General features: G+C 32.1%; 1 protein-coding gene across 4 annotated transcripts; it reads right to left on the bottom strand.

Moving 5' to 3' along the window:
- Positions 1 to 483: 483 nt before the first annotated feature.
- On the bottom strand, positions 484 to 8,197 carry LOC123894885 (homeobox-leucine zipper protein HDG2-like). 4 transcript variants are annotated; one of them, XM_045944986.1, is made up of 13 exons: positions 7,692 to 8,197; positions 6,951 to 7,223; positions 5,984 to 6,234; positions 5,726 to 5,843; positions 5,443 to 5,631; positions 4,529 to 4,972; positions 4,259 to 4,360; positions 3,917 to 4,117; positions 3,404 to 3,578; positions 2,836 to 3,107; positions 2,055 to 2,150; positions 1,273 to 1,654; positions 484 to 969 (listed from the first exon to the last, which is right to left on the bottom strand). In XM_045944986.1, the coding sequence occupies exons 2-12, from the start codon at positions 7,056 to 7,058 to the stop codon at positions 1,304 to 1,306; spliced, it is 2,307 nt and encodes a 768-aa protein (XP_045800942.1). In that variant the 5' UTR covers positions 7,059 to 7,223; positions 7,692 to 8,197; the 3' UTR covers positions 484 to 969; positions 1,273 to 1,303. The 4 variants fall into 4 exon arrangements, with proteins under 4 accessions (XP_045800942.1, XP_045800941.1, XP_045800944.1 ...); XM_045944985.1 differs by having other exon boundaries at positions 5,984 to 6,246; positions 7,692 to 8,110; XM_045944988.1 differs by having other exon boundaries at positions 5,984 to 6,254; positions 7,692 to 8,095.
- Between the last annotated feature and the right edge of the window lie 4,406 nt (positions 8,198 to 12,603).

A 12,603-nucleotide genomic window follows, 5' to 3' on the forward strand; every position in this document is an offset into this window, starting at 1 on the left:
CATTTATGTATCAAATTAACTTTGGAAATCTTATAAAAAAAAAAAAACTTTGGAAACAACATGAAACTGTTGAAATTTAAGTAACATGGATGATTTTACTTATTTCCTTTTTCCAATTTTTTTAATTTACTAATTTCCTTTGTGGATGAATTTCGTGGTCAAAAAGTGGACACACCACACATCAATTAACAAATTTATAAACCCATAGACGTCAGTTTGATGTACAAGTAACCTGCCCATAATTTGATATTTAAAGGAAACTTAAACTTTATTTTTCCTCATGCTACGACACTTACAAGGATATGATAGATATTTTTCTTGCGTGACACATTAAACCACCTAACTCTTCTCCAACATTTATGTCATAAATAACGAACATAACAAATAATATTCAATCAAGAAATCTAAGTTACTAAAATTGAGTAGACAAAATGGAATGCATAATCCATTTCAAAACCTTAAAAAAGGTTAAAACGCATGGAATGAGAAATTAACCACTCTGCATGGTAGTGCATGATCTAATTAAAGCAATAAAGCACAATTTTTTTAACAATAGAAGGAACATAAAAGGTTACATCACATTAAAGCTACAACTTAATCATAATCAAAATGATACTACCGACTACATAGATATATTGTCTTAGAAGGTGAAGAGAATATCTTCATTATAGCTCTTACTCTCTCTGATTTTAAATATAAGTTAAAAAAAGTTAAATGTATTAAGTTCAAATTATAACTAAATACATTTGACTTTTTACTTATATTTAAGAGCAGAGAAAATAGCTTTTACTATTACATAGGGAAGTCAATTCCCGAACCTTAATCCTCTCAGTCCTCAGTTGATCGTTCTGAGAAGGAAATCTTGCAAGGTGCGCTCTTGACTTCTTCCCATCCTTTTTTATATAAGCCTAAGTTCATTAAACCTCTTCATTATCCAAAATGCAATGCTTACCCTTTTTCTCTCCTTAACTGCACAAGTTAACAAAATTAAATCACATTAAAATGTAGAGAGCAAACTAAGAAAATTAATTACTATTTTAATCAAATTCATAATTCGTTACTATTCCTAATTACCTTTTCAACTCTATATGATTAAAGAGAGAGACTATACAATGCAGTCAGTAATTTACACCATTAAATTAATATTTTACTTGCATCGTTCACTTGACTTAAATGTGGTGTAAAACTCAAAGGTGTAATTCACTGACTGCGTGAATACATGCGTGATTACATGATTAATTAATAGAAATGTATGTAGTATAGGATTCATACCTTAATTATGTCCCATTAGATGACTTGATGGTCAAGCAACTTCACCTGACAAAGAAGCCTTAATCCTCTCAACAGTACAAGCAATAAGATTATTAACTGTAGCAACAGATCCAAGTGAAAGTTTTGCAGTAGGAACAGAATCAACCAATATTTGAAATGCAACTGTTAATAATGATCCACCATTTCCATTTTCACCACCAACACCACCATCAGGAAGTATAGCAAAGCCAGATGGAAGAAGTGCTACATAATCTGGATCACCTCCATTTAGTACCACATTCATTGCAACTATGTCTACAGGTGCATAGATCACAAATGAACCTGTTGTGTCTGTGCAACTCTCTTGTAATATCAACATGTTGCTTTGGCTTGAATTTGCACTCTACATGAAAATAATGTTATAGTATAATATAATTAGTCAAACTTCACTTTTGAATTTGAACTACCCACATGATTTGCAGTCACGCATTTGAAATGTCATTGACCATTCAGATAAAATTGAACTGAACGGTAAACAAATTCAATTTAATTTTATAATTTGAAATACTGTGTTTGAATTTAACTGTCCGATCTTGCTCAAACCGTTTTTGATATCATGACAGTGTGAATGCGAAGAATTTTTTATATTGAAAAATTTAGTTGTCATATTTTTTTTTTTAAAATATGACCTAAAGTCAACATACGTTCATGATATCATGACACTGTGAATGCGGAGAATTTTTTCATATATTAAAAAATGTAGTTGTCATAAAAAATAAAAATATGGGCTAAAGTCAACATACATTCACTCGAAGAAGAGAAACACAATTTCCAGTATCTCTTCCATTGGCAATATGTGCCATTTCTTGAACAACTCCACCATTGGAAAGGATATCCCACTGTTTTCAAGAGGTTGAAAATGTTAGATGAATCAAATATAAATAAATAATTAAATCAATATCACAATATGAAGAGTATACATATACTAGTAGTAAATCGACAAAGAATAATTTGGAAGCACTTTGGTAATTTTATTATTTGTAAAAATATATTAAAAAAAAAGGAAGATTTAGAAAACCATCATTGATATAAATTAAAAAAAAAATTACGAAATAATTGAAATATTTCTTACTAGGGATAACACATGATTATATAATAATTTGACAATAATTTGTACTATAAAGTGAGATGACATAAGATAAAAAAGGGAACAAAATTTCATGCAAAGTTATTCCAAGGTCTTCATTAAAAGGTGGAGTCGGTGTCACACTTTCTTTAGCAAATTGACAAAGATGTATGTATGCAATTCAAAGCAATTGATATATATGAGATCATAGAGAGTAGAAACTAGACGTATGGTAAAATACAAAATCATACAAGATGATGACTTCATATAAACTTAGTATAGAATAAATAAATACATCATACATTTAAACAAAGCAATTTTACTTAATCAAGAATAATCTAACAACCTATGATCACACAATAATGCAACCTAAAAATTCAAGATTTTCAAGATTAGATAATGATTGGTGTATAATTGTTTTCTCATTATAAATAATAATACTATTATTCTTTGATTACCTCACTTCTTGAGTTTTCATCTCTAAGAAATTCAAAAACTCTTTTTGGTGTAACTGGAAGCCAAAAAGAAGTTGCAGCACTAAGGACAATGCCAGCTGGTCTTCCTGGGTCATCTACACTTTTACGGGTCATTACCCTTACATCATCAGCTCCTGTACCCGAAAGTGTTGTCCACGTGTGTGCTGTTGAAGCACTCACTCCAGCACAAAAGCTTATGCACATTCTTTCAGCTAGTTTTAACATGCTCTTTCTTCCATCTTGGTTTGTTATCACTAAACATTGCAATATCACAAGCTTAATTACTTAATCATCAAAAAAATAAAATAAGGTGGAAAATTAAAATAAAACCCATTAGTTATATCTTGTCTCCCAAAAATTTAAATTTTGATTTTAGTTATTAGTATATTTGTGACACGCTTCTGATTTTTGAATTATGTCATTGTGGTTTTGAATTCGAAAGATATTAGATCAGAAATAACATATTTCAAAAATTACGAGATGAAAATACATGATTTTATGGAATGAAGTGTGTAATCTAAATAAAAAAGAAATGGTTTTTTATTGATACCGCCGACATCGACTGTGGGAATGTTGGTTGCCATGGCACTAGCAAGTCTTTCACATTGTCGATCTAAGGTTGCAATCCAACGTTTTGCACCAAATGCATGTCCTGAGCTAACAAGTTGTTTGTATAGATTATGAACACCTCTATCATCCACTTCTACATGCTCCACCCATATAACCTAGAGGAAAACAAAAAACTTAATAGTTAAATCACATAAAGATCAAAAAAAATATATTCCAACTATAACCGCACAATGGATTCAGAATGGCTGTTGTAGAAAAACTACGCAGTTTCACGCTGTTGCGAATCTCGGCCATTCATTTGTGATCGGGAGTCTCGGATTAAATACAAAAAAAACAACTATCAAAAGATCTCATCCGTCAGTTCATGTCGGACGGTTCAGATGCATTAATGCATCATGCAGTAACTACACCAAATCCAAATCCTCGCATATTGTTCTAACATTTACAAAATTGTAATGAAAATAAAGAAAAATAAATATTTTTTTATACTAACCTTTGAGTAGCCATTGGGCATTTCTTGAATTAAGCAACCAGAAGGCCTTCTTCTACATCTAGCAGAAGGGCTAGGGCGCAAATTGTCCAAAGAAACATCCACAACTGCCCAAGTACCATCAGAATGTTGCTTACAATACCTTACAAAATAACTCTCTCTAGTTGGCACTAGTGGTGAAGGTACTTGAAGTTCTGCTGTCATCTAAAAATTCAAAATTAATTTAATTAATTAATTAATTCATTTTCATCTTTAAAAAATAGTATACTAATTAGTTTCACTATAAATAATCATATAATTAAGAAAATAAATATTTTACATAATGAATTATTCATATATACATACCACTTGTAATGCACCATTGTAGTTGCCTGCCACCCCAGTTGATAGAACTTCCAATGTCATTGCTCTTGAAACAATTCCAGAAAAAACTGTGGACCATTGGTTCTTGTAACAATAAAAAGAAAAAAAAATGTCAAATACTACAAAATTAAAAATATATTGCATAAACTTTAAATATTTTTAGACTCAGATCCTTTGGTGCAACGGTGCAGCAAAAAACATTACTACAAACTATTTTAGTTAAGACTATTTAATGAATTAAAGTTTGTGTACCACGTCCATGAGGATCTCAACAAGGTTAACATGATTCATGATGACAACAGAAGTTTCTCTTGAAGCTTCACATTTAAAACCAGCTGGTTTTGGACCAATTCCTCTAGGAAAAGACCTAACATATTCTTCTTCATTGAGTATGGAACCACCTTCAAGTGTAGTTAACCAAAGTGGATCACCCATTTGTGCCATTCCAATGAGTTCTTCCATTGCAGCAACAGCTAGTTCGATTATCATTGGTTTATCAGCTTCAGTTGGTCCACTTATTGACCTAAGAAGATCTCCGGCTCCATACATATCTCCTCCACCAATTCCTGGTTGTCCTCCAAAACCACCAATGCCGAGTTCTAGAGGACGAGGTGGAACCGATGAAGGGGAGAGTAGTGGGTAACTCACCACTGGCTTCCCGACGTACTTGGCAGCAATGCCTGATATCCTATCAATCTAAGTATAAACACCAACATATGGTTAAAATTTAATTAATCGACTAGGTAAAAAAGGTTGCACTCTTGCACAAATCTTCGAAAAATAAGGAGAAAAATAGAGGTATGAAATTCGGTAACATATTCAAATAAAGATGAACTGGTTGTCAAAATTTTAGGTAAACTGATAGGTCAACTGATGACAAAATTTTAGGTAAAAACAAAATTTCAATTAGTCCAATCTTTATACAATAACTTCTTGCAATCGTCAAGATTTTAAATTGCAATTGATGTCATTTTGCAATTTTTGATATTACGAAAAATTGTGGTCAAATGTCGTTGATGCAATTTTAGACATCTAAACCCATGATGTCACTATTCCAAACCACAATCTGATACTATTTTCGAAACCGATGATGAATGTATGTGTTGTCTCATTTTTCAATTGTAGAGGGTCAACTAGATTGATCTTGATGTAGTTTAATTTAATACCTCTTCTCTAAGGCGAGCATTTTCGAGCCTTAAGTGATGTTCATCGAACGACATTTCTCCAATAGCAGTTGGACCACCACAATTAGGACAAGAAGCATTGCTAAGCGCTTCTCTAAACCTCATGTTATCGGCACGAAGCTTCTCATTCTCAGTTCTTAGTTGAGTATTCTCATGCCTCTCTTGTTGAGTCTACAAACAAAACAAAAAAATCATCATTCTCTCGTAAACTTTCTTCATTTTTCAACTAAAAAAACCTCTCCTCAAAATTAGTTAAATCATTTACCTTCATTTGAGTACGTTTGTTTTGAAACCAAAACTTCACTTGCAATGGCTCTAACCCTAACTCTCTACTTAGTTCCTTCCTTTGCTTGTCATCAGGGTGAGGACATTCCTTAAAAAAACTAAACAAACAAAAAAAAAATCGTTAATTTAACGAAACCCAAAAAAGAAAAATAATTAAAAACTAGTAAGTGACTCGTGTTATCCCACGGGTCATTTACTACATTTTAAAAATGGGTTATTTTTTTTATTGATTACTTACGCTTCCATTTCTTGGATCTGATGTTGTGTATGACGGTGGTAACGTTTCTTCTTAGCACGAGGTTGATCTTGATCATCACCTGAATTAGCAGCTTCTTGATTTTCACTATTACCAGATTTTGTAGCACTATCAAATAATTCATCTTCACGGATTCTTGGAACATCACTTTCTGAAGTATTGTTGTTGTTTGTTGTCATATCAAATGGTAGAAGTTGATGATGATGTTGTTGTCCAGCTTCCATTAGATTTGGCTGGAACATTTTCTACAGATCTTTAAGATTCCAAATGCTTATTGTTTTCAATCTAACAAAAACAATTTAACACATAACATATAGTATATAGTACATAGTACTAAGTACATTCAACAACAAAAAAACAAGAACTAAAACAATTTTTCTTTATTTATTTTTGTGAATAATTTTGAGAAATGGTTATGAGAAAGAAAAGAAAAAACATGTGGATTTGACTAAGATTTTGATGTTTTTGAGGAAAAAGAATAACGCGGTTTCCGAATATCGAGAAGGATAGTAGTAGTACTTGGTAAAATACAAAGAGTTTTTTTGTTTGTTTGAGTTGTTTTTTCACTAAAGACTAAATTTTGACTTCAAAATTAAAATGACCCTTTGAAAGATAAAGTCAAAATAGATCAAACTAAATGACACTAGTCAAATTATTAAATTAACATTCAAACAAATTTATTAATATTATTATAAAATTACAGTATGATGTAATTAATCTTCAGATCATCAGGACTCCTTCGTTAAGAATCAGACTAAGAGAAAAAATAATGGAGTATTTTTGATGAAAATGCGAAAAGTTAAATTATTTTAAAAGTATGAAATAAGTAATCTTTGGATTATCAGAATTCTTTTGCTGAGAATCGGACGAAGAAAATAAAACAAATAATGGAGTAATTTTGATAAAATTGTGAAAAACAAAATTAAAGAAAGGGGAATGAGTGATTCACCTGGCCAAGAGAGAGAGATGAAGAAAAACCAAAGACACCAACGTTGTTGTTGTTTCTTCCGATGATTGAAGGCATGTTACTTGCCGGAATCATTAAACTTGTTTGCATATTTTCACAATCCAAAATTGCATGAACAAAAAAAAAAAAAAACTCTTTGTTTTTTCTTCTTCTTAGATCCTTTAAAGGACTTTCAAAGGATGAAAGGATGAATGAATTCTTCCTTAGATTCTTTTTGTCAGCTTTAGCGGTGTCTTCAACGAGTCTAATGTGTCACTTCAAAAAAAGAAACAAAAACATCAACAACATGAGTAAAAAAAAACACAAACAAAGAAACCAAAACGTGACCTCAAAAAAGTAGGATGATTAAAGTACAATTTTTTTTCTTTGTTCTTAACAAAATTCCTATCAACAAATGCTCTTTAGATGACATAATTAAAATGCAGATAAAAAATTTGTCAATTTTATTATTACACTTTAAATCAACACAAGCAAAATCGTTGTTGTACCGTTGTATATGAGTTGGAGTACCCCTCAGAAAAAATATAAATAGAAACATAAAATTTTAATTTTTTAAAAAAATATATGTGAATGACATTTTAGCAACCCTAACTATATGGAAGGAGACATAAAAATAATATAAATATATAACCGATTTCTTTTTGTAAAAGAAATGATCTTAGAGTGGTGTGAATATGAGATGTGAAATGAAGTTATGATAACAAAGACTTTTTTTTCACTTACCAAGAAGAAGGGTAGTTGCAAAGAGAAAAAACCTAGAAGAAGAAAAAAAAAATGTAGATCTACTATTATGGTACTCAAAAACTAGTAAAAAGAAGGAACACTTTTCGAAAGATGGATATAAATAAGTAAGGTTTTTTAGAGGAAGTTATGGAAAGTTGGGTGAGTGGTAATTAATTAATTAAGGAATTAAGGGAAGGGCTTGATGAGTGTTTTTAGATGGTCTAGCTAAAAAAAGGTATAGGTAGTTTAAAGAGAGAAAGAAGAAGAAGAAGATGAAGGAGATGATGAAGAAGGTGAGAAGACAAAGGAATTGAAGGAGGAGAAAAGAGTTAACGGATGGAGAGAAAAATGTGGCAGTGATGAGAGTTATTGCTGAGTGTATTGAGATGGTGCAATTGCATTTAATGGTGGGCGTAAGAGGTGTAGTAATTGCTAGTCGTGTATGAGAGAGACTTTATGTGAGAGAGAGAGAGAGAGAGAGAGAGAGAGAGAGAGGTTTTTGGTTTGTGTAGTAACTTTTGGCTTTGGAGAGAGTAGATGGTGCAAAATATGACGGCTACCAAACTCGTTAATTTTTAATTACTCTACTGAATTTACTTATTCACCTAGTAGTACTCTACAATAATATTTGATAAAAAATACTCTAGTTAAACTCGGTTTCAAATTATAAGTCACTTTGAAATAAAAAATTGTAATAAATTATAAGTTACTTTACATTACCAATGAAGTATTTAATGTTAGGTTTGCTATTATATTATCAACTATTTATTACTCTCTCTTCTTTTAATTCTTCAATTTATCTTTCATATACCATTAATGAAGGACAATTTTGTAAACTAACAACATAATTTGTGTAATTTTCCAAAAGTGACATACATTTTGGAACATATGGAGCAGTTGATAAGTTAGTTAATAACGGATGAGTTTTTAACGAATAGGTTTTAGTTTATAGATAAGCTAATTGATTAAATTTATAATGCTTAATAAAATTAACGGTTTAATTAGTTTATAAATATGAAATGACGTAAAAAAATTATGTTTAATTAATATTTAATTTTTTTAAGTAAGATTGCAGGGACAAAATATGAAGAGAAAATGATATGTTATAAGCTATTTGAAATAACGTTTGAAAAATAAACTATAAAGTAGTAAAATAAAATATAAGTTCTATTTAAAAAAAAATGTTTACCAAATAAGTCTTTTTTTTTATCATTCAAATTATAAATCTTTCTCCTTCTTTTTCCCTCTCCCCAACTCTCTCCTCTCATTCTTCTCTCTTTCTCCCCCCTATATATTTCTCCTTCTCTTTATGATACTAACTTTATAATTTTAAGTGGACTCATGTGTGCCAACTAAATTTTATGATACTCTTATATATATATTTTGCTCTAATAAGTGATTTCATCCTTAAGTTGGTTAACTCACAAATATCATTTATCTCTTTTTCATATTTCGTATTCTCTCTCGTTTTTATACTTCCAAATGCACGAAATTAATATTTTAATTCTATGGTACCTACAAACCTATAAACAAACACAATTAAGCTTACCATTTTTAAATATAAAAAGAATGATATGCAAATAAATTCACAACTCAAATTAGTAGCTTAAAATTGTAAACTATTTATAAGTATTGTAATAAAATTAAAGTAATTAGCGTACACTTTATCTTTGAATTTACAATATTATTTAACGACTATCAACAAATGAAGATATACGAAGAAGGAAGATATACGAAGAAATAACCCAAGAAAAAAAAAACAATAAATAAACAAACTACCATTGAAGATGAAGCCGGTAGAAAAAATAATTATAACATCAACAAATGAACAAATTAAAACGCTATTAAAAACAATAATTTTTTATTTTTTTTATAAGTTAAGAGCGTATTCAAGAAATGAGTAGATATCCCAAAACACAGCCAGGAAAGGAATCAAATGATCACGAAAAACTTCACTACATGCAGCAGAAGGAGGAAGATTTGTAACTGACCCGTCTGTATTAACTAAGAGCAAAGATGAATTGAAGATGAACCAAAGAAAAAAATATAAGCATAAACAACTAAACGAAAATGATATTGAAGATAAACTTAGAATGAATGCGAATAATGAAGAAAATATATATATATATATATAGAGAGAGAGAGAGAGAGAGAAATCATAAAAATATAAGAAGTAAACTTTTTTTTTGACACAATATAAGGACTAATAAACTTAAAATAAAAAATGGGTGAACTTTGTTTCATCTGTTCTATACTATATTCATCTCCCCAAAATTCCACATAATATGAATTCTTAAGAAACAAAATGCAAGAAACAAAAATTAAGGATAAGTTTAGAGTGTGTTTGGATAAGGGATTCTAGAAATTCAAGGGATTTTAAATACTAGACAATTCAATTGATTCAATTGAATTTCCTTGATTTTCAAATTTCATTGTTTGGATAAAGTGGTGAAATTCCATCAAAGGTAAAATTGTTTGTTTGGGAAATATAATTGAATTTCCTTCATTTAATTTTATTTATTTTAATAAAATCGACCCTAAACCAAAAAAATTGGTTGAAAAACCGAAAAAATCGACCGAAAAACATAAAATCGGCCAAAAACCCTAAAATCGACTATCAAACATTAAATCGGCCGAAAAATCAAAAAAATCGACGGAAAAACCTAAAATCAGTTAAAAAACCTAAAATCGACTATAAACCATAAAATCAGCCGAAAAACCTATTATTCAAGATGGCAAGATGGCAATGGATGATATTCATAATAATCATTTATATGGTTCAATTATTCAAGATTGTAAGAATTTACTCGATCTCTATAACGACTTTATAGTTGTCTTTACTAGGCGACAAACAAACAATAGCACTCATATTTTAGCACGAGCAGTTTTATACCGTACTTTTTGCAAGACTTTTGATGTCATTCCAAATTGTAATGTTACTATTATTATTTATTATGAATGAATGAAATATACCTCTTGAGTTTGCTTGCATCCAAAAAAAAAAATGTTTAGACTCTTGATTTTAATTTTAAATGTAATGCATAGACACTCTTGCATTTTTATTTATTGCTATTATTATTGTTGTCATGTAATAAATATAATTGCAGCGCCAACTCTCGGATTGAATCAAATCATTAGAATTTAAAAGTAGTGCATACTTGTATACACTTATGTTTCATATGCATATTACATATCATGAATTTATTTTAGCACCCAAAATATTTGGCAAAATAAATGAACAAAGGTGTTTGGTCATTATTCATTAATAAGGATTTTGCTATAAATTGCAACTCAGTCAAGATGAAATTATAACTCGGTCAAGATGTATAATATCGTTATCGATTATAAAGAAGATGAGACATTTGAATTTTGAAGGGTGTATTTAGCACTCGCATAAATTGCTAAACACGTACAATGTGTATATTGCATTTATTAGAAAAATGAAGAAATTTTGTACCAAAAAAAAAAAGAAAAATGAAGAAATTTCAATATAAATATAAGTTAATAATTGAGGGACGACATAGGTAGAAAGATCTTTAGGTGGAACACCGCTGAAATGTTCTCGTTGAATGCTAAGTCACCTCTTCAATTTGTGGGGCAATATGTGACTTCATATCAAACCACGGTTGAATTCATGTCATGAATATATAAAATGGTCTTGATGATTTGGATACATGCAAGTATTCATGCATTTATGATTAGTGTGCTAATTTGTTATGTTATTGAAATATTGAGCATGAGCTTATTATTTGTGCATTTATATATAAATTATTATAATTCACTTATTTTATACTTTTAAGTTTGATGATTCCATTCACTTTTTTTTTTCTTTCCCTTTCTATGGTTGTGTTCTGGGCCGAGCTTAGAGCTCGAGCATCAGAGGGTGTCGAACACACATACCATCCGAGCATGTCCTAACGGTCAGATACCCTTGCGTATTGTAACGGCCGTAAACCGGAATGATGAGCATTTACTGCACATCAAGGCCTCCAAGCCGTTTTCCGGCAGCCACTTGATGGCCATTAATGCCATCAAGGGCCTTAGCCCAGCGCTGGGGGCTATATATATGCATCTCACTTCATTTGCAAGGTACGCATCTTTTATAGCTAAGAAAACCTTACACACAAACTGACTTGAGCGTCGGAGTGCCTGCAGGTACACAACCCCCCTCCGCTCCAACAGGGGTCTCAAACGCTCTCAACCACCGCAAACGCCGGCGAAGTCGCATCGTTCTGGTCAACACGATCAGTGGCGCCGTCTGTGGGGACTATAGTTTCCCTGTTTATTCAAACCAAAAACTAAAAAACTTCCTCAAAACACCTTCTTCACGACCAATGGCTGGCGTTAACAACCACCAAATCCCGGAGCACGTGGCGGAGAACCATGGATCACCGATGGACTACGCGGCGTACCATCCGCAGGACGGACAATTCGCCTCCGTAACAGAAGATGGCCAGGGAGGGCAAGACGCACATTACGAGCCCTACAACCCAGAAGAACCGCAGATCCCTGTGGCTACCCCGCCACAGGCGACTCCGGCAGTGGCTATCCCTCCGGGCGTTCCCATGCAAGAAATGATGGCTGCGCTGGTCAATGCAATCAACCGCCAGTCGGACTTACTGCTGCAGCAGAACCAGCGATACGAGCAGCAGAATCAAAGGCTCGAGCAACAAAGCCGTCGCATCGACGCAATCGCTGAGTCGAGGGTCACGGCGCAAGCTCGCCCAGCTCGCCGTTCACCCACACCTGTGAGGAGCAGAACCTACTCCAGGTCTCGCTCACCACCTCGCCACAGAAGCGAAAGGAGGTCGAGCCCAAGGAGAAACGAGGCTATATCTCGAAACTCCACCCCGCCGAGGAGACATTCCCCTAGAAGGGACAACCCTCCTCGCCGTCAAAGGAACCGATCCCC

The sequence above is a fragment of the Trifolium pratense genome, linkage group LG7, assembly GCF_020283565.1.
Source record: "Trifolium pratense cultivar HEN17-A07 linkage group LG7, ARS_RC_1.1, whole genome shotgun sequence".
In the NCBI taxonomy this organism is placed as follows: domain Eukaryota; kingdom Viridiplantae; phylum Streptophyta; class Magnoliopsida; order Fabales; family Fabaceae; genus Trifolium; species Trifolium pratense.